Here is a 21905-nt window from a genome sequence, read left to right on the forward strand (position 1 = left end):
AGCAGGGTGCCCACCACTCTTGCTGTCATCTGGCCCCTTTTGGTGTCATCCTGTGGGACAAGGGACACAGGAGGCTGCCACTATGATGACCTTGCATTTGCTGGCTACTTAAATAACAAACTGTCTTATGTAAGTAATAAACCTGAGCTTATTTTCTCCTTCCAGGCAGAATCTGTCAGTTTGCTGGACATATCCCTAAACAAGTCACTGCTCCCATCTAATCCCTAATTTCCCACCTGCAAAAGCGGAAGTGAAGTGTTTTTTCTCCCAGATGTGAGGTGCATAAATACCACCCAAGAGGACCTTAGTGGCACTCACAAGCATAATATAAAGTGACTCCAAATCACATAGAGAGAACATTGTTCTCCTTCCAATCTACTTCCCAAACTTCTAGAAACTTCTAACTAGTATGGTAGCCACTGGCCACATATAGCTAATTAAATTTAAAACTTCTATAAAATTTAATTAAACTAAATTAAATTAAATTAAAAATTCAGTTCTTTAGATGCACCGGCTACATTTCAAGTCATCAATGGTCATATGTGGCCAGTGTTCAAAATCAGATAATGCAGACATGGAACAGTTTAACCTTTACAGAAAGTTCTACAAAAAAAGGTGCTGATATGGATAGAAGCCTCAGTGTGATATTAGTGTGTCATTAATACTTCCACATTTCATTAATCTCTCTCTTTTGCTTTTAACACAATGTATCCTATGCTCAGAGCCTCCAGCAACAATGCTCAACTAAAGAATAATAGCATTATTTTTTACTATATATATTTTAATAGTTACCTTCTATTTTTGGCAAGTGATTTTTTTCTTTCTTTTTATGCTTAAGGGGAACATTTCAGACCCAACACTTGATTCTAAAAGTGTGATCCTACAAGACTCCCTCATCCAATGCACAGGATCTCTGTGAATGATGATACCTACATTTGCGCAGTGCACAACCTGCTTAACCTTACACTACTGTCCTGCAAACTGCCCAACACTTTGGACCCAAGGAAGGCACACTAGTACAGTTAGAGCCTGGGAAGGTAGGGCCAAGTACACCCCTTTCTAGACCTCATCTTGTCCGCCTCCACCCCAACTCAGATCCCCCCCACACTCACGCGCCACTCAGCACTTTCAAAGATCGCACAGTCTCAAAGCCAAGCTCCAGCACACTGGGGCACTCCGCCGTAAACTCATGCCTCCGGCCCTGGAAGCCCTCCTCATCCCACACCACAATCTGTGACAGAGAGAAAAGCAGGAGACTGGCATCAGAGTCCTGTGGGTGATGAGGGGTTAGGAACTCACTGCAGGACTAATGGTGGGGCAGGGCAAGAAAGGACAGCAAACTCAGATACCTCCAGGGGCCGGGTAGGTAAGGATGGAGAAGGGCCGCAGACTGGAAGGCCCAGATTCCATAAATGGGTGATCTCTGTTCAGCGCCATCTGTTTTTGCCCCCTGGGAATGCCAGCCAGATTTTCCAATTTCTCAAGACAATCACTCTATCTGGACTTTTCTGTGGACCCTCCAGTTTTTTGAAGGCTAATGATGAATTCCAAAAAAAATTTTTTTTGACACAGAGGGGACCAAAGAAACCCTGCCCAAAGTGTGCAGTCACCAATTTGCCCTCTCTGCCAGAGTGTTGCTGGTTCAGTCTGGGGACCAGAAGACCCTAGTTCAACTCGAGACCCTGTGTGTAACTTTGGGCAAGTCCCTTCCCCTCTTTGAGCCTCAACGGCATCCTCTGCAAAAATGGAGCCTCATAACATGTTCCCCAGAGTAAGGTGGGGATTCAACAGAGAAGATCGAGAGGGTCCCCTGGACCTGGGTTTGACCTTTGCACCCCCTTCATTCCTCAGACACCACCCACTCGTGCCTCTTCCTACCTTCCAGTGTCCTGCTGACTTGGTGCACTGGAGGGTCATGTCGCCAGCTTCCTACATGAGAGAAGAACATGATAACCAGCCACCCTGACCGTCTGCTGTCCTTCTGGATGATAAAGTCTAGTTTGGGCAAGATCGGGATCCAGATGGATCCAGGTAGGACTGCACTAGGTTTGCCCCATTCCTCTCCTTCTCAATCTGTGACTTTCCATCTGTGATGAATGTCATCTACCTTCTTGCTTCCTATACACCATATCAAAACTTACCCACTTGGGGTCCCCTTGCCTCTGATCCCCACTGTGTATTAATTTATCCTCTCACTGTGGGAAAACATCTGTGGCTGCCAGTGGGATGGATCATCCTAGCCAGTGTCAGGGTGCTAAGTTTAAGAGAACCTCCCCAAGACAGCACCTGATGCAAGGAAGTGACTCTAATGGTGACAATCGAGGCAAGGGACTATAGGAATAATTTTGTTTTTAAATGAGGGTGACAGGTATTGGTCCTGATGGTGGGGACCTGACCTTGGTTAGGGTGAGGATGACATTTAGGATGGCAGTGTTATCCCTAGGACTGGAGACCTGGTCTCCCCACCTCCCATGGTGCTCACTCGGAGCGCGAATCCCACCCCTTCTCCAAGCCTGGGACTTACCAAGACGGACCCAGAGAATATGCCAGAACATGGTGGGACCAGCCGAGGTCAGGCTCTTATAGGCAGGGAGGGAAGAGGGCCCCTGGGAGACAAAGCTCCGACTCAGCATGCGAGCAGTCGAAACAAAAGCGAGTCCTGGCTGAAGTCCCAAAGGAGAGGTGTCAGCAGCGTTGGCTTCAGCTGGAAGGGAAAGGGTCAGGTGGCCTCCCTCAGGGATCAGCTATGAAGAAGAGAAGGGGAAGTTCTACCTTAATTAGCTCCATGGGACTCCTGATCGGAGCAGGAGAATGGGGCCTGGATAAGGAATCCAAAAACTTTGCTGCATGACATGGGGCAGGTCATTGCTCCTCGATTTCTGCCTACAAAATAGGACAAGAATAAACCACATCATGGGGTTGTTGTTAGGTTATGTAACATGCCTAGCACAGAGAATGCATTCACAAATGCCACACGCCATCCTCTTCCACTAGGGGCAATCAGGGTTGGCTTCGTGTTGGAGGTGGCATTTATTTTTTTAAAGATTTTATCTATTTATTTGACAGAGAGAGAGAGAGGGCAAGTGAACATGAGTGGGGGTGGGGGAAGGAGCAATAGGACAGGGACAAGCAGACTCTGCACCGAGCACAGAGCCTGACGCGGGGCTCCATCCCACGGCCCTGTGATCATGACCCGAGCTGAAATTAAGAGTCAGATGCCTAACTGACCGAACCACCAGGTGCCCCTGGAAGTGGCATTTAACCTAGACTGTCTCCAAAGGGTAAGGAGGATGTGTACAAAGCGAGATGTAAGGAGTGTTTTTTCTAAGCAAAAGTGTGGAGGTGGGACATGGGGTGTATGTATGAGAAAGAGCTGGTAGCCCAGTGGGCTGGAGTTCAGGGACCCTGCAGGAGGGGGCCTGGCAAGAAAGGTAGGCTTAGCCAGGGTCTCCAGGACCCATAAAATTCAAAAAGGACTCCAGATGGTTCTGTAGGCAGAATAAGGAGTGGGTGGGTGTGAACGTGTTGTGTAAACAGTAGTACACCTGTCAGGTATCCCAGGTTTGTAAAACTCACTTTGAATACACCCTCCCTACACTCCTACCCTTGGGGTTGACCCAAGAGGAAAGAGGGTGGCTAGAAACAAGACCACTCTTGTGGGTAGAGTCCAGCCCTGCCTCCTAATATCTGGGCGACCTGGAGGATGTCTAATCTCAGCTCCTGGCCTATAAGATGGCAATATTAGCTCCCTCCTGGGCTGGTGACCCGCAGCCTTGTCAAATCATGACTCTGATGAAAGGCTACCCTGAAGGTAAAAGGCTAGGGGCCAGGCAGCCTGGGTCTGCATCCCACTTTGCTGACTGGGAACTTCAAACGTGTGACTTAATCTCTCTGAACTTCAGTCTCCTCGTGTACAAAATGGCTATAAAGAAAATAAATAAATTGGGCTTAGCCTCAGAGATTGGGGTATTGTGAGGGTAAATGTGAATTACACACGAAAAGCACTTTCTGTTCGGAACCGCTCCTGAAACACAGAAAGCATTATGTGCCCTCTCATTGTCATCATGGTTGCTAATAATAAAAATGATTACTATTAAGATATCTGTGACTTCATGTTAATTGCAGTGTTATTCACAATAGCCAAGATATGGGAAGGACCTAAATGTGCATCTATGGACGAAGGGATAAAGAAGATGTGATACAGACATGTATACATACAAACATATGTATATTACTTAGCCATGAGAAAGAAGAAAATTCTTCCATTTGCATTAAAAGAGATGGACCTCAGGGGCATTATGCTAAGTGAACTATGTCAGACAGAGAAAGACAAATACTGTCTCATATCACTTCTATATGAAATCTACAAAAGACAAACTCAGAAACTGGGCGTAAAATGATGTTTCAGGGGTTGGGCGTGGGGGAAATGGGGAGATGTTGCTCAGAGGGGACAAGCTCCCAGTTAGAAAATTAGGAAGTTTGGGGATATAATAGTGTACAACATGGTGATTATCCCTAATAATACGGCATCATGTACTTGAATGTTGTTAGGAGATCTTCAGTGTTCTCAACCACAAAGGAGATACAGTGACTGTGCTAGGAGGGAGGATGTAGCTAATACAATGGTGGTAATCATTTTATAATTCATGCATGTATCAAATCAATGCATTGTTTATCTTATACAGTGTTATGTGTCAATTTCAGCTACACTTGTAGCTGAAAAAAATACCAGTAAACAATTCTTCCCATAAAAGCAGGAGTGCATCATTTTCAAGAGCTAAGTTTCAGAACTTAGAATGTGACTCCCGATTCTGTTTCATGGAGGAGCTAACAAAGCTGAGAGCAGAGGAAAGGACTTGCCTTGGTTTCCTCATCTGCAAATGAGATTCATCCCAGAGATGCCCCCTCGTAGTGAGGATGACAGGACCCAAGTCAGTAAAATGCTCAGGGTGTAGTCACCCAGCCTGGGGGTGGTCAGCCACTACCTCTGCCCCCACACTTTGGCAGGCAGCCCATGGCCACGGGGGACATAGAACTGCTCCAGACAGCCTGGCCTTAAAGCCCAGACCTGTGGGTGCCCGCCCCCCAGCCACAGGCATGTTGGCCCCTGTTCCAGTGGCTGCCCCATCCTGTGGTTCCTGCCCCCCTCCCGGGCCTTGGCCTAGGATGAAAGGCTAAGGGGGAGGCTGGGAAGTGAGGGGGTGCTGGTGGGGGTGCAGGAGCACACGGCAGAGCTGGGCCCAGGCCCTGGTGATCTCAAGGCAGAGCTGGGCTCTGTAGGGGGCTAGGTCTTGGGACCCCCACAGAAGAGGCAGGAACCTATGCTGCCACCACCACTTGGGGGCAGGGACACCAGACTGCAGGCAGATCTGGCCCAACAGTTCCCCCAGCTCTACTGTGGGACCTTGGAGAAGTCACCTGTTCCAGCAGGGCCTCAGTTTCTCCATTTGTGAAAGGCAAGAATTGGATGAGAAGACTCCTGGTGTCTGTTCCATTGTTGAGTTTTTATTGCTCCCTTTGACTTCTGTCTCTCCGTCTCCTCTGTCTCCTCCCCTACACTGCACGTCTCTCCTCCTGCTCGAGTTCCATCATCCTCTCTATTTCTCTGTGGCTCTCCACTTCTCCCAGCCAGTCACCCTATTTCTCTCCCCCCATCCTGGTTCCCCTTGCTCCCCCTGGACCCCAGGTTCCACTGGCAGAACCGCTTAGTCCGCCCAAATTGGTTGAGGGTGCCTTCTGTGCCAGGCCCCATGCTCGGTGCTAGGGTCCAGCAGAGCACAAGAAATGGTGGGGTTCGGAGCTTCCCCAAGGAAGTTCTGAGATGGCCAGGCATGTTCCCAACCACCAGCTCTGTCCCTGGGGTCAGGGCATGGAGGGGAGTTTCTACAGGCAGGTCAGGGAAGAGCAGGGGAAGGATCTGGGCCTAATGTGGGTAGAGGAACAGGACTCAGGCTTTGAACATTCAACTCACCTGAACACAGCCCCCGCCACCCCACGCCTCTATCCTGACTTCTATACCTGGGGCAGAAAGTCAGGCCAGAGCCAAGGTCAGATAGCATGAGAATGAAGCAGACAGGCTCCCCAGGCCAGCCTGTGGGGGCAGTTCCTGGCTCTGATCTCTCTGTCAGAAAGCTCACTTGGCCCATCTGTGAAATGGGTACTAAAAGTACCGAATAAGGTGGGTCACCCTGGGGCTTGACCAAGACTATGTAGTGTGTCTCCCAAATATCCCACCCCCTGGAGCTCCCCAGTATTGGGACCCCGCGGGCCCAGCACAGCTGGGGTATTAGAGACAGGCCTCTGGCTAGGAGCCAGGCCCAGGGCAAGGTGGAGTGGCAGCTGGCCAGTGTTTCTGCTGTGCGAGCTGGGCTCACAATGGAAAGTGCTGCCCTCCACAGTAACCCAGGCAAGGTCAGGGCCCCAGGGGCCTCTCCCTGCCCTGAATGTGCTGAGCCAGCTCCTGCTTTGTGCCATAGACCATGGGCCCTGGTGTCTGCCAGACTATAAAATGGGGGGTCGGTCCCCAGTCACCCAATGCACCAGCCCGCCCGCCTGACCACCTGCCTGTCCTTCAGCAGGAAGTAGCAGGTCCCCAGGTAAGAAGGGGACCCAGCAGCTGCTGAGAGCCCCAGGGGAGGGGACAAAAGAGGAGAGGGGAGGCAGAGAGAGGGGGAGCAGGAGAGAACCATAACAGAAGAGAGAGAAAGGCAGAGAGAGAGAGAGAGAGGAGATAAAAGTAAGCAGAGAAAGGCAGAGAGAGGAAGAGAGGGAGTGAGGAGAGAGAGAGAGAGAGAGAACATCAACATCCCCAGGAAGGAAGGAAGCCAGCTGCCAACTCAAGGGAATGTTGATTCACAGAAGGACATAGGGGTTGTTGGGGGGGTAAGCAAGAGCTTGCAAGTCACAGATGTGGTGCAGATGTCTGACTTGCCCAGGGTGGGCAGAGCACAGCGAAGAAACTACAGTCCTCAGGGGAGGTGGGGGAGGACGAGATTCTTCTTACAGAAAGTGTTCAGGAGTCAGCTGGACCAGAGGGTTTCCATCTATGCTGCCCGGGAATCCTCAAATCCCCGGAAATTATCTCCAAAATGAAAGGGGGGCCCAGGACAAGATGTTCTTCACTTAGTAGCATCCACGCCCCCAAAACAATGAGGAACTAGACGCATTGACCAGAGCCCTCTCCAGCCAGCGCCCATGCAGTCGTGGTCCCCATTTCAGAAAACCCCCAACACACACTGAATCCTTCCTTTTGGCTCCCCCTTCATGCCCCAGTCCCAGGCCTGTGTCTGCATCCACACACCCATTCCTGGACTACGCCAGAGGGAACAGAGTCAGGATCCAGCATGCATTCATCCCCTGAACAGGTGTCATTGGAGAATCTCCTACAGGAGATGCTGCTGGGCCAAGTGCTGGGGACCGAGGGGTGGATTCGTCCGAATAAGGAAACATCAGAGTGATTAATAACCAGGTTGCTGGGTCCATCTGCTTGGGTTGAAACCCAAATCTTCACTCTGAGCAGCGGTGTGCACTTGGGTGGGTCACTTCCCCTCTCTGAGCTCAGAGGGGACGCCATGGCATTCACTGAGTGACATCAGCCTTCACTCATAGGCGTTAACAAGCCTGGTGTACCCTAAAAACTCCCAGAGCGATCATGTTGTTGTTAACCTGGTGGGGCTGATTGGTATCACACCAACAGAGAAACGACGGTAAGCGGTGTGCACAGCTACGGGACGCAAAGGAAGAACATAGCGGGGAACAGGGATGGAAGGGAAGGTGCGGCTGGTGGAAGGACCGGCAGGAAGGCATTTCAAGGATGCGTGGTCCCTAGATCACAATTTTAGAAAGAGAAGAGAGAAAATGAGTTCAAAGGAGGCTGCAAACACCTAGTGGTGGGATGTGAGAGTGGGGGACAGCTTGAGGGCGCCATCCCTGAGTGACCTAGGCCAAAGTTTTCTTTATAGAGGTTTGCAGGTGGGGACCATGTCTCAGGCTGTGAAGGCCTCCGCTACGGCTGCCGTGAACCCAGGGCCTGATGGGAAGGGGAAGGGCACCCCGGCCACGGGACCTGCCCCTGGCCCTGGCCCCGCCCTGGCCCCAGCCTCCGTGCCAACGACCAAAGCTGGGGACCTCCCTCTTGGCAGCTACAAGGTACACACCCTGAGGTATAGGGGATGGGCTCCACCCCTGCACGTCCTCCCCTCTGCTCCCCTCTCCCCTTCCCTGCTCTTCCCCTCCCCTTTCCCCCCTCCCTCTCCACTTGGCCACCCAGCCAGCCTGCACCAGCCTGTGCTCAGAGTTTCTCAAAAGTGAGAAACCACCAGCCCTCCCCAGAGGTACTCTAGGAGCAGCAGGTGGCCTCAGACCTTCCTGAAAATTCTTCAAAGCAGAGAGGACTGAAAGAACTTCCCCAGTCCTTGGGGTTGAGGTTGGTCTGGTTTCAGAGCTGGGGTCATATCACAACGCTGGGTTAGGGACAAGTTCCCACGGGGTCCACACCTGACTGGCTTTTGTCATTTCATTACTTCATTAATCACTCATTTGTATTTAACCTTGACTAATATATAACAGTTGCCTGCAAACTCACTCCCACCCCCATTAAAGCCAGAACCCGGTAAACACCCTCTAACCCTGAAGTCTCCCCCATGAGCCCACCACTCCTCTCCCCTACTCAAGGCAACTGCCACTGTCACCTCTCCCCGCCATCCACCTGCGTGCATTTTTACACAGTATTCCTTTGAAAGAAATTCCTTTATTGGCGTTTTACAAGTTTTTAAACTTCTTGAAATACGCCATATACAATCATTCTGGGTTTTAATCTTTCCTTTTCACCTACTATGAGATTGCTAATTCTGTCAGTCGTGTTGGCAACTGTCTGATACTTCAGAATGGGACCATCGGGTGGGTTCTAGCTCTGCTGTGGAGCATGCTGTGGCCAGGATGTCCTTATCTGTGTTTCCTTATAATCACAAATGAGTGATTATCTACATCTCCTGAGGCCCACCCACCAGAAGTCCTCTTGGAAGGACAAGTGTAGGAGCAAAGTGCTAGGTCAAGAGTATGTGGAATTCCTCCTGGTAGAGCTGGGGAAACTGAGGTCTGGAGAAGAAAGGCACTTGCCTCAGTTGACGTGAGTGGCAAGGTTTTCCCAACTTGGGACAACAAGCAGATGTGAAAACCCAATACAGTGGAGGCTCAGTGAAGCAGGGATTAGCCCAGGTTCAATGCAGAGGCCCCCAGGTTGAGGCAGGTAGACTGGTGAGTGTTTTCTGAGCCTCAGCTCTATGGCAGATACTGAGGCCAAGGCTGGAAGTGCAGAATTAGATCAACCCCACACCCTGCCCTGGAGGAGCCCTTGGTCTTTGGAGGTTGAATAAAGGGGGAAAGGGGGTGCATAGAGAGAGACCCGGAAGCAAAGCAGCAGTGACTATTACTTGTGCTAATAATAGCAGGCTAAGCACCATGCAAGAGCACTCAACCAAACCCACATGGGGCAAGAGCATCAGGGAAGACTTCCTGGAGGAGGTGACATCTGAGCCTGGAGCAGGACAGGGAACATGAACTCCAGGGTGGGGATGTATGGTGGAGAGGGCACTCCAGGAAGAAGGAACAGCAGAGGAAGGAAGGAAGGAACGAACGAACGAACGAAGGACGGACCATCAGTCCTTAATGATGGTGCAGACCCTAAGCTCAGAAGTGGAAGGAAGGGAGGACAGGACTGTTTCCCAGAATTTCGCTCATGGCCCACTCTTGTATGATCTGCTTTTATTTATGTAGGTACTTAACAAAGTCTTGGCCTGGAGCCTCTCCAGATGGGAAGTGTACCCCCCCCCTCACTCTACACTCCTTTCCCCTCGGGATGGGGATATTCTCTCTCCTGCAGCTGGTGGTCTTCGAGCAGGAGAACTTCCAGGGCCGTCGTGTGGAATTCTCTGGGGAGTGCTTGAACCTGGGAGACCGTGGCTTTGACCGAGTGCGCAGCCTCATTGTCACGTCGGGACCGTGAGTGTGGGGCGGGGGGAGGAGGTTCCCAGTGCCAGGGTAAAATAATAATAAGGAAACACAGCAGTGGCCATGCACTGGGCACCTGCTGCTTGCCCCACCACTGTGCTAGCTGAAGCACATCTATCATTTCCAGTCCTCACTTCAAACCCAGGAAGAGGTATTATTCCCCTTCCCATTTTACAGATAGAGAAACTGAGGTTCAGAGAGGGAATTTGGTCAGCATCAGGTTACGCTCAGGGAGTCATGATTCTGGGGGAGAAATGCTATCTCTCTATAGGAAACCTGAGGCGCTGAGGGCAGGAGGAGACCAGAGGGCCAAGGACCCATAAGCTGACCCCTCTCCTGGGCATCAAGCAGCCCTACAAGAAATAATAAGCATCTGTTGAACACCCACGAGGTGCCAGACACTGACCGAGGGCCTTACCTAGATGAGCGCTGTGTAAGGCAGGAACTATTCTTATGCCCATTTGACAGTTGGGGAAACAGAGGCTTAGATGCAGTGGTAAGTGGCAGAGCCTGGAATCAACTCAGGTCAATCCTGTCATCCACAGTGCTACTCCACTGCCTGCCCCTGCCTCTCTGGGCTTCTCTGGGCCTTAGGGACCCCCATGTAAAGCAGGAGCACTTGTCCCTTGCACAAAGTGGCTATACCAGCTCCAACCCCTGTGGGCTGATGTCAGCACACAGAACAAGACCCACATGGCCCTTTAGCCTCTTGTCTCACCAGCCTCAAACCCCCAAATGCTACGCCCCTCCTATATGCCCAGCAACGTGGGCCTGCAGTACAAAGTGCAGAGATGGGCTTTGAAGTCAGTCAGGCCTGAGTCCTAGTCTTAACTCCCTCAGTCACCTTGTACAGTCTCTGAGCCTCAGTTTCCTCATCTCTGAAATGGGGAGACTAATGGTCCCCACTAACCTCCCCTGGATTGTGCCAAGGCCTGGAGGAGATAAGGCAGCATGGGCCTGGCCCTTTGTGAGTGTCCCAACATAGCGGGTGACAGGGACAACTGTTTACCCTCTCCACTGTCCTGTGAGTTCAACCAAGTCACCCTGGTCCACGGGTAGGTGGTGGGGAGGGACGCCCTTTTGCCTCCTGCGCCCACCCCCAACCCAGTTTGGTCAACACAGTCTGAGCCCCACCCCCAGCCCCAAAGCCCAGCTGGAACAGAAGCTGCGGATGTGGCCAATTTGGGTTTTGGGGCTTTTTTTGGTGACAGTGACTCAAACCCAGAGTATTTCTCCTCCGGCAAAGAAGCAGCTGGTTTTCAGTGTGTGTTCTGGGGCTGCGCCATAGGAAAGAGAACAGGGGCTGTGGTCAGTGTCACACAGCCTTGGGTCTGTGTCAGGCCCCTCAGGGCTGTGGGAGAGACTGTAGTAGAACAAGGATGGAGAGGGTGAGGTGGGCAGGGAAGGGAGGGGGAGGGGTGCCCTCAACCCAGAAGTGGGGAAAGGGGCAGGGCGTGAAACTTAGGAGCCTTCACCCTGACCCCTGACAGCATCCCAGGACCTTTGCTGGTGACTTTACCCCTCTGAGCCTCGGTTTCCATATCCATAACTTAATATCCCTGCCCTACTTCTCTCCTTGCTCAGAAGGCTCCAGGGAGCTATAGGAGAGGAGAAAAGATGTTGAAAGAAATATTTACAGTTCCTCATTCTTATAACAGGCTCTCACTGGGTGTTATGACTCCCAGAGTTATGACAGGGCTGAATTTGGGGAGAGGTGGGCAGGGTGGCAAGACCAGTATCTGTCCTTCCATAAATCCGGACCTCCGGCAGCTGTCCTCCCTTTTTAACCATCAAAGATAGTATTCATTGGGCTTTCTCTGCACTGGACTTGCTATGTGCATTGCTTTTTAGACCTTCATAACCTCCTGACAAGGTACATGTCATCTTTCCTCCCATCTCCTGAGACTTACTGAGTTTGAGTGGCTTGCCCAAAGTCATGCAGCAAATAAATGATAAGCTGGAATTAGAACTTAGGTCTGTCTGTTTCCAGAGTCCATGCTCTTATCTCCTGACTGGCACCATTTTCCAAGACTTCCTTCCCATCCACCCACCCATCCATCCATCATCCATCTACTTACCATTCATTTATCCATCTGTTTATGCATCCATCCATCCATTCATTTTCCATTTATTCATCCAACTGCTTACTGCTCTCCCTCCTTCCTTCTAGCCATCCATCCATCCATCCACCCAGCCATCTATCCTATTATGCATCTATATATCTACCTATCCGCCCACCTCTCCATCCATTCACCTACCCATCCACTCAACCATTACTCCATCCATCCATCCATCCATCCATCCATCCATCCTCCATCTACTTACCATTCATTTTTCCATCCGTCTGTCCATCCATCCTTCCAACCATTCATTTTTCATTTATTCATCCATTGGCTTCCTACTTTCCCTCCTTCCCTCTATCCATCCATCCATCCACCCAGCCATCTGTCCTTTTACGCATCTATCTACCCACCCACCCAACCCCCTACCTATCCATTCATCTACCCATCCACTCAACCATTACCCCTTCCTTCCTTCCTTCCTTCCTTCCTTCCTTCCTTCCTTCCCTCCTTTTCTTGTCTACTCCAGATCAAGCGGGGCTGAGGCAGATTCCCCTCTATTCTAGGAGCACAACTCCATCTTCAAGTCTGTCGCTCCAGGGCGGGTTGGCTCACTCCTCAGACAAAGGCCTGATGCTCCTGGGACTCACTATGTTTCAGACCATGGTGGCAGCTCATCCCCCACCTACTTCTGGGTTGAGGAAGCTCTCAAGGAGACAATACTAAAGTCAGTGTTTCTCTTGTTCCCTGAGAACTCCTGAATGCATGTAAAGCAAAGCTTACCTCAAACTTCTCATCAACTTCCCCAGGACCAGGGGGTCCCTTTAACACAAGTTCACTTCCCATCCTTAATGAGGCTGCACTGGGAAAGCCGGGAAAGCCCCATTTGACTTCAAACTTGTAAACAGTTCTCTTAGAGGACTGAACAGCTTCAAACGCAGTCACATTTAATTCACAGAGTTATCTGAGAGTTGGCTGTTACTACCAGTTCCCTCTAACTGCCCCCATAGCAATTACCACGTGGGTTCCGTATTCCAAGCCAGTCCTTATCAAACACAGGATTCAGGCACCTGTATTGACTTCCCATACCCTTGAATTTCCAGGACTGTTATTTATTTAATGTATTTCATTTTAAGTGACCCTTTGAACACAAATAAATACATTTTTTAAAGAACCTTTACATCACTTGCACAAATAGAAAGTCAGCACCCCTTGCAATAAGTAACAGGTATCCATAAAAAATGAATGCAACAAACATAAAACCAGGCTATTATACCGTTGTATGCTTAAGGCTCTGGGCAGGCAGCTGTTCTTGCCTTGTTACAGAAAGAGAGGCTAGCGAGTGTCAAAGGTCCATCAGCATCCAACAGAGACTTTCTCCTAGCTGTAATCAGGTTTAAAATAAAATTGTCTTCTTATGTCTATTTTATTACTCCAGGTTCTTGGAGTACTTAAATGATGAGAATCTCACAACTGGGGAAACATTTTGCTTACATAATGACACACACTATCTCATTTAATCCTCGACCAATTCCAAGAAAATAGGCATGTTAGTTGAAGAAACCAAGGCTCAGAGAGGCAGAACCCTTTGCCCATAGTCACACAGCCAGTAAGTAACCTAGCCTACGGTCAAACCCACTGGTCTTGGGGCTGCCTTGCAAGGGTGTGGGGAAGGCTTCCGCTGATGGTTTCTCTCCTTCTTGCCTTTGCTCCTCCCGGCCCCCCTATCATTCTATCCATCCCTCTTACATCCAGCTGGGTCGCCTTTGAGCAGTCCAGCTTCCGGGGAGAGATGTTTGTCCTGGAGAAGGGCGAGTATCCGCGCTGGGACACGTGGTCAAGCAGCTACCGCAGTGACAGGCTCATGTCCTTCCGGCCTATCAAGATGGTGAGTGGCTCTGAGCCGGTCCTGGGGATCAATGGGGAGGGCAGGAGCAGGTGTCAGGTGTGATGGCAGGTGAGAGAATGTGGGACAAGCAGGAGAAAGGAGGAGGAATGGCAGGCATGGTGGCGTGACGGCCAAGGGCGCTGGGCTCTGGTGCTCATCGATTCTTTTTTTTTTTTTTTTTTTGAAGATTTTATTTATTTACTTGAGTAGGCAGAGAGAGAGGGGGAAGCAGGCTACCTGCCGAGCAGAGAGCCTGATGCGGGGCTCGATCCCAGGACCCTGGGATCACGACCTGAGCTGAAGGCAGAGGCTTAACCCACTGAGCCACCCAGGTGCCCTATTGATTCCTAAGATGGCCCTGGAATCCAGCCCCTGCTAGGAGCCCTGGACAAATGAGAAAAATGAACCCTGCTTTTTTCCCCATTCCCTGCTGTTTTTGAGAGTCCATACCCCAGCAGTCAGAGCTAGAAATTTCAGTGTCTCCCTTGCTTCTGTTTGTGGAATGTTTCTAATTCCTGACTGCACATTAGACCCTCCTAAGAGGTTTTGAAAATCCCAGTGCTTATCCAACACATCAAACATGCAGGTTCAAGCTTGTGTGGGCGCTGAGAAGACGGATATTGTAGAAAGGCGCCTTAAACTTCATGATGTTAAGACAATATACTGAGTGAGCTCCTTTATAGTATTTAACTGAATTAAATGGTATAATTTAAAGAAGACTCAAAGCCAAGATCAGTGGCTCAGTGGTGTTATCTCTAAGAAATTCAGTTTTCTTTTTTTCAGAATTGTGCTGATTACGACTCATGAGCCAGCTATGTCTTCATTCACTAGGGTTGATTTCCAGTGATAACCAACTTTTGCCTCCATGACAGGAATTTCCTTTTTTTAAAAAAATATTTTATTTATTCATTTTGAGAGAGAGAGAGAGAGAGAGAGAGAGAGAGAGAAACAAGCCAGGAGGAGCAATTGAGGAAGAGGGAGACTCCCCACCAAGGAGGAAGCCAGATTCGGGGCACAATCCCAGGACTCTGGGATCACGACCCAAACTGAAGGCAGACACTTAACTGACTGAGCCACCCAAGTGCCCCCATGATAGGAATTTCCATAAAGAACATTCATGAATGTCCATGATGCCAACTGTTTTGGCTTTACCAAACTTATCTTTTTTTTTTTTTTTTTTTTTTTTTAAAGATTTTATTTGTTTATTTGACAGACAGAGATCACAAGTAGGCAGAGAGGCAGGCAGAGAGTGAGAGAGGGAAGCAGGCTCCCTGCTGAGCAGAGAGCCCGATGTGGGGCTCGATCTCAGGACCCTGGGATCATGACCTGAGCCGAAGGCAGCGGCTTAACCCACTGAGCCACCCAGGCGCCCCTTTACCAAACTTATCTTAATGGATTGCTCAACCACAGCATTCCCGATGTATTTCTCAGAATTTGGGACTCAGTTATCAGGCTATAATGAACCCTTTGTAAGAATTTATGGATTCATCTTGGGGTGACTGGGTAGCTCAGTCAGTTAAGATCCGACTGTTGATTTCAGCTCAGGTCGTAATCTCAGAGTCGTGACATCTGGCCCCACATCTGGCTCCCATGCTGGGTGTGGAGTTTGCTTAAGACTCTCTCTCTCCCTCTGATCCCCTCCCCCACCTCCCCATGCTCGATGCTTGTGCATGCTCTCTCTCTCTCAAAAAAAAAAAGGAAAAGAAAAGAATTCATAGATTTATCTCTTAGTCAATGGTTTAAAGGCAATATCTGTCAACAAAGCTTGTTTGGAGGACGGGCCAGTCAGGGCATTTTCAGAAGCCTCCAGAGCTTTACTGTCCAATACTGTAGGCAGTAGCCATATGGGACTGTTGAGAGCTTAAACCATAACTAGTCTGAATAGAGAAGTGCACTTAGATGTGCCAGGGTTTGAATACACAGTGAAAAATAAATAAGAATATAACTAGCTGGTTAATGTTGCTATATTGGTTGCATATTGAAATTATAATCGGTTGGACATATTCACTTACCTAAAATATGTTACTAGGAAAAAACAAATCCAGCGCCTGGGCCCCACCCCAGACCAATTAAGTCAGAATGTCTGGGGCTGGGTCCCAGGCACTGGTATCTTTTTCATGTCCAGCAGGTAGTCTCTGCGTAGCCAGGGCTGAGAGCACCAGCTCACTCTCTCCTCTCCATCCCAGCCACTGCCCTGCTGTAGGCCACCATTATCTATCTCTTCCCTGGGCAGCTCCAGCTCCCTCCCTGCTGGGTTTCCTGACTCCTTCCTTCCCAGCACTGGCTCCTGGGAAATTAGACAGATGTCTCCTCTGACCATCTTCCATTTATAGTCTTGCATTCAAACCACTGTGGGTTGAGCTCTTCCTGCGAGGCTCCATTGCACGCTCTGGGTGCATGACTCTCCATGGGACAGGCAAGGTACCCGCTCTCCCGGGAGGCAGCTGCTGAAAACTTAATCACAGAAATCAATCTATAAACACAAAGTTCGTGGCCCATGCTGCACAGGGGCCATGTCAAGTGCTGGGAAAGCAGGAAAGGAGAGTAGGGCTCTGATGGGGGTGGGAGGTGGGGGTGGAAGCAGTCCAGGGGTGCTCAGGGAAGCCAGCTCCTGAAGAATGAGAATGGAGTCAGCCACAGGAAGCCTAGAAGGCGTCTCCACTGCAAAGTGAGTTCCGTTGTCCCTGAAGCATGGATGAACAAGGTGTAGAGGAACCGGAAAAGACCTGTGACTGTGGCCCAGGGACCGCAGGGGAGAAGGATGCAAGAGGGGAGGGGAGGAATGAAATGCTTCTCTGAAAGGTTCTGCCTCTCACTGGCTATGTGACGTCGATCAAAAATCCTGACCTCTCTGAGTCTCTACCTCTCTGGCCATAGTGATACCAATAATGCATAAATGGTTTGGTAGCACCTGGCGTATGCCAGGCATTGTGCTAAGGGTGATGTATGGATTACTTTGATTTTAATCCTCATGACAATGCCATAGAATCAAAGCTGCTATCCCCTTTCCCCAGATGAGAAGGGCCCTTCCAGGCTGCACAGTGGCAATCCTGGGCAAGTCCCACGGTGACCCAAGCGGACTCAGCTCTCTCTCTCTCCACATCCACGAGGCCCTTCAAAGTTACTTCTCTTTGCCCCATTCATACTTCATATGCTTGACCGAGTCTCTTCTTCTCTAGGACTCCCAGGAGCACAAGATCTGCCTGTTTGAAGGTGCCAACTTCAAGGGCAACACCATGGAGATCCAGGAGGACGACGTGCCCAGTCTCTGGGTCTACGGCTTCTGTGACCGGGTGGGCAGCGTGAAGGTCTCCAGTGGAACGTAAGCACCCCTCCAGCCAGGCCCTTGGCTTCTGCGGCAAGCCCAGACAGACTCAAAGGCTGTTCTCCTTATAGGATATAACATCGGGTGCATAGGAAAAGGCCACATGGCTGCTCCCAAATTCTCCCAGGGCTGGTGCCTGGGATTCCACCCACAGAACTTTCTTCCTCTGGAGAGTGGATTTGTACTTTGACGAATTACATGCCAATGGAAAAAAAAAAAAAAAAAAACCCGGCAACTGGTTCTAAAAAGACGGAAGGTGGAGAGAATAAACACTTCTAGACCCAGTTTGGGGTTGGAGAAAAAAGTGATACAGGCAGACTGGATACAGGTCCATGAGTCTATATGTGTTCAGGAAAAACCATACTCAGGGAAATCCAGAGCCTCTGGGGAAATGAGCAGAGTGATTTCTTTCTTTTTTTTCTTTCTTTTCTTTTCTTTCTTTCTTTTTTTTTTTTTTTTTTAAAGATTTTATTTATTTATTTGACAGAGATCACAAGTAGGCACAGAGGCAGGCAGAGAGAGAGGAGGAAGCAGGTTCTCTTTGGAACAGAGAGCCTGATGTGGGGCTTGATCCCAGGACCCTGAGATCATGACCTGAGCCGAAGGCTTTAACTCACTGAGCCACTCAGGCACCCCGAGCAGAGTGATTTCTGAGAGACGAGATTGTGAATGCAGGGGCACTGACCAATCACCGAGGTGCTGTGAGACCTGGGTGAGCCCTGTGCCCGTCTCTGTGCCTCATATTTCCCATCTGCTCAATGGGCACATCAGACTCCCTGATCTAAAAGCGTCTTTTGTCCAAACTCTTCAGATTTGAAGCTTTCAAAACAAAGCCCCGAGACCTCTTTTCTTTGAGAACACAGAGGAGGACTGGATGCCCCGAGGAGGTCCTGTACCTCTGATAAACCGTGCCAGACACTTCTAGTCTCCTGCAGTCAAATATAGGGCTTCTGTCTCTCACCCAAACTCTGAGTTCCTGTAACAGCATCAGGCACTGGCTTTTTGCTTGGCCTTTCTTCTTCCCTGAAGCCCGCATGAAATTTGCTAAGCATGGCCTGTAAGCCCAGCAATGTACCAGGACACTGCGGGAGGCAGGAATGAACAAGGCTCAATTCCTGCCTTCAGGCAGCTCACTCAGCTCAGCAGGGAGGCCCACATATCCCCATGAGATTATGTCCGGCAACACTGGGTCAGAGATGGTCCACACAGCAGGTCAGAGGAGGACGGGAGGTTTCTGGGATCTGGATATGCAGGCTGGAGTGGAGGGCAGGTCAGAGGTTTATCTGAGGGGGCTAGCACTTAAAGCCCACTTTGAAAGATGGGGAGGCAGTGTGTGGGAAAGGCCTGGACAGACCCTCCCAGCACAGACAATGGCAGAAGTCAGAAATGAATCATTCATGATAACTACCCCCCAAGCACTGTGCGAATTCATTCTCAGTGAATAGCAGGGAAACTTTGTAACAAACCGATGCTATAGGTGTATTAGCATCATTTCACAGACAGCAAGCTGGAGTTCTGATAAGCCCTCCACTTTGATTCTCACAGCTAGCAAGAGGCAGAGCTAGGATCTGAACTGAGGTATGGCTGATACCAGAATGTGCGTTCCTGACCACTACTTATAAATTCACTTACATAAAAAGGAAACCATTATTTGGAAGGAGGCTCCTGTTCCTCCTCTGCCTTATGGCTAAGTGATCCCCAAAGCCTATCCTCATCCCTCCCATCCTGTTCTGTAAACCCCGGGTCCCCACCAGTGAGATGCACCTTGATCTCCCTACCCTGTGCGCACACACGCACAGACCCCGTATAATTTGTAAGCGCTTCTGGTACATTTTCTCGTTTCTGCCCCGTAATAAACTAGCCCTAGTGACCACTCCCACTTTCTAGAAGGGGAAACCAACGTCTTTTAGAGAGGTCTGTAGGAAGCCCCAGGAAGGGACAAAGCCAGGACAGAGGAGCTGCGCCCTCTTCCCGTGACCCGAGCCCAGAAAGGATGGAAAGAGGATTGCTGGTGGAAAACTGACCCGTCCGCGCTGGGGTCCGGGTCCCTGGCAGGTAGTCTGGCCGTCTCCACCCTGTCCTTCTTGCTTCTCTCCCAGCTGGGTCGGCTATCAATATCCCGGCTACCGTGGGTACCAGTACCTCCTGGAGCCCGGCGACTTCCGGCACTGGAACGAGTGGGGGGCCTTCCAGCCGCAGATGCAGGCTGTGAGGCGCCTGCGCGACAGGCAGTGGCACCGTGAGGGCTGCTTCCCGGTCCTGGCCGCCGAGCCCCCCAAGTAAATCCATACCTTCCTCTTCTCCCTTGCCCTCTGCCCCTCCCTCAGACTCAGTTTCCCCATCTTTCCCGTGCAAATAAAAGTTCCTAAAGCCAAAATGTCTCTTGGATCTGTGCATAGATGTGAGTTTTGGGCCCCCCCTCCCATCATTGCCGACTTGTGACTTCCTCGGTCTTTTTTTTTTTTTCTTTTTCTTTTAAGATTGATCCATTTAGTTTAGAGAGAGAGCGTGTAAGAACATGTATGCAGGGGAAGGGGCAGAAGGAGAGGGAGAGAATTCCAAGCTGGCTTCCTACTGAATGGGGAGCCCAACACAGGGCACGATCCCAGGACCCTGAGATCATGACCTGAGCCGAGGGCAGCTGCTTAAATGACTGAGCTACCCAGGCGCCCCACCCTCAGTGTTAATAATTACGTATGCTAGTAATAAAAACAGCAAGTACTGCAAAGTTCTTTACACACATTCTTTTAGTGTACCTTTTGGACTACTCTAGGCAGTGGGTATTATAATCATTCCCATATAACAGGTGAAGAAATTGAGGCTCAGAGAGGGAAAGTGACTTGGTCAAGGTCACACAGCCAGTTGAAATTTGAACCTAGGCAGGCTGGCTGCTGAGCCCACGCTCTTAAACAAATCTGTGGTTTCAAACTCTACTCTTTCACGCACACTCATGATTTTTTGCCTTCTCAGCTTAACACCTGGTGTATTATTTACTCTCTCTCTCTCTCTCTCTCTTGCTCTCTCTCTTTCTCTATATGTATATATGTGTGTGTGTGTGTGTGTGTGTGTGTGTATTTTTTAATAGACCTCCTGTTTTGTGCTTAGAGGCATTGATTTGTAAATAAAGCTTTGTAACACTACAGGAAGTGGAAAATCAGCATCCTACTCCACAGATAGAAAGCAACTGTGTAAATACAATTTTAAGAAGGCCAAGTATAGAACAGACACCACCGCCTGCGGAAGGCTCTAAGCCTGTTCCCCACGTGCTCTTTGATAAAATGGTGATTAGCAAGTGTTGGAGAGAGATATGAAAGACATGCTTGCTCCAAACAGAGTTTTTCCCCTGATATAATAAAAAAAGATTAAAAAGAGCATTATTTTCTTGTATCTGATGCTGTGTTATTTAATCCTGGGTCCAAGTTCCACTGAGAATCATCTGTCTCACTGTAAGTGGAACATGGCCTGCTCTCTGGAAATCTGTACCAGGCTATATTGACTCCTGTATCAACACTTATTATTGATTGATGTTATTAAACTTTAATCCACACAGGAAGGCTAGGGAAGGTGTTGTCATGGAGGAGGGTATATTTGAGGGGGCCTTGAGGGATGGGACAGGAACTCGCTTGGTAGAGAAGAGGAAAGATAACATTCCAGGCAGAACAAACAGCAGGGAACTTACTACCCCACATGGCACCTTTGTACAAAAGATAAAAAGATGCCTCTTCCTCAAGACACTTGACTGCCATCTGCCAGAATTTATATGTCTGCTGTGTGAATGCAATACCCTTGTGCTGTGCCCAACTTACACAGCTGTACCTGGCCGGCCTGGAGTGCCATGGGAAAGGCACAGAGGTTGAGAGAGTGTGTGGTGAGGCCAGGCCAGGCTTACTGAAATGGAGAGCACTAGCTTGGTGGTTGTGTGGGCAGAAGCGGGGGAGATGAAGCTGGAAAGAAAGGTGGGGCCTCATGACACCCCACTCTGTGGTTTTGCTGAGCTTCAAAGTTGAGGCACCACCTGACTCAGAAGGTCTTGAACTCTGGGGCATGCAGGCTTCCTCTCCCTCCCACCCTCCTTCTCTCTGCCTCCACCCTCCAATAAGATCAGTGTCTTGCATTAGAAGACAGGTTCTCCTGTCTTGGACTAGAAGACGGGATCCCCAGGCAGGAAACTGAAGCTACGGGGGTTTGCCCTGACTTACTGTTAGAAGCTACAAAGTGTTGGGCAAATGGCTTCTGTTCCCTGAGACTTGTTCCGTTCTTTACAAAGGCAGCTCCAATGTCCAACCAGCCCCAAGATTCTGTCTAACCATGGGATTCCATGGTTCCCAAATTCCATGATGCTGTAAGATTCTGCAATTCATCTCTAAGCTTCCCTGATTCTCTGACTCCCAAGTCAAGCTACATAGATTCCCATCCTCAATTCCCAAGGTCTATTGGTACAGCTTTAAAATTCTACTAAGGTGGAGTCAAGCCTTCCAGTCACATGGTGCACATGAAACCAATTCCAAGGCCTCATGGACCACAAGACACCTGATTTGATGAGAAAGAGAAAGGGAAAGAGAAACACTCTCTATTCAAATATAACACCACTGCTTTCTGATCACTTAGAATTTGTATTTCATAC

At 49.7% G+C, this 21905-nt stretch overlaps 2 protein-coding genes across 6 annotated transcripts in view; one reads left to right on the plus strand and one right to left on the minus strand.

The window, feature by feature from the left end:
• Positions 1–13887, minus strand: part of CRYBA4 (crystallin beta A4) — a 26319-nt gene extending 12432 nt beyond the window's left edge. For 2 of the 4 annotated variants that reach the window (XM_032311298.1, XM_032311295.1), the window contains exons 1-4: positions 13818–13833; positions 2525–2704; positions 1879–1929; positions 1113–1231 (exon numbers count right to left, since the gene is read on the minus strand). In XM_032311298.1, coding sequence (XP_032167189.1) covers positions 1113–1231; positions 1879–1917 — 158 coding nt within the window. In that variant the 5' untranslated portion in view covers positions 1918–1929; positions 2525–2704; positions 13818–13833. Of the gene's footprint in view, positions 1–1112; positions 1232–1878; positions 1930–2524; positions 2705–2772; positions 2806–13817 lie in introns of those variants that run through there. The other 2 variants (XM_032311296.1, XM_032311297.1) reach the window with 2 other exon arrangements.
• Positions 6542–19658, plus strand: CRYBB1 (crystallin beta B1). Of its 2 annotated transcripts, none has more exons than XM_032311293.1 (6): positions 6542–6596; positions 7962–8148; positions 9881–9999; positions 13824–13956; positions 17136–17278; positions 19381–19658. In XM_032311293.1, exons 2-6 carry the CDS (start codon positions 7981–7983, stop codon positions 19562–19564), a joined length of 747 nt encoding a protein of 248 aa, XP_032167184.1. In that variant the 5' UTR covers positions 6542–6596; positions 7962–7980; the 3' UTR covers positions 19565–19658. The 2 variants fall into 2 exon arrangements, with proteins under 2 accessions (XP_032167184.1, XP_032167185.1); XM_032311294.1 differs by having other exon boundaries at positions 6543–6596; positions 7950–8148.
• Positions 19659–21905: the final 2247 nt, after the last annotated feature.

This window comes from Mustela erminea, chromosome 13, assembly GCF_009829155.1.
Source record: "Mustela erminea isolate mMusErm1 chromosome 13, mMusErm1.Pri, whole genome shotgun sequence".
Lineage (NCBI taxonomy): Eukaryota > Metazoa > Chordata > Mammalia > Carnivora > Mustelidae > Mustela > Mustela erminea.

Coding starts and splice junctions, on each gene's coding strand:
- CRYBB1 (XM_032311293.1), top strand. CDS start 7,981: ATGTCTCAGGCTGTGAAGGCCTCCGCTACGGCTGCCGTGAACCCAGGG. Junction 8,149..9,880: donor TCCCTCTTGGCAGCTACAAG/GTACACACCCTG, acceptor TCTCTCCTGCAG/CTGGTGGTCTTCGAGCAGGA. Junction 10,000..13,823: donor CTCATTGTCACGTCGGGACC/GTGAGTGTGGGG, acceptor TCTTACATCCAG/CTGGGTCGCCTTTGAGCAGT.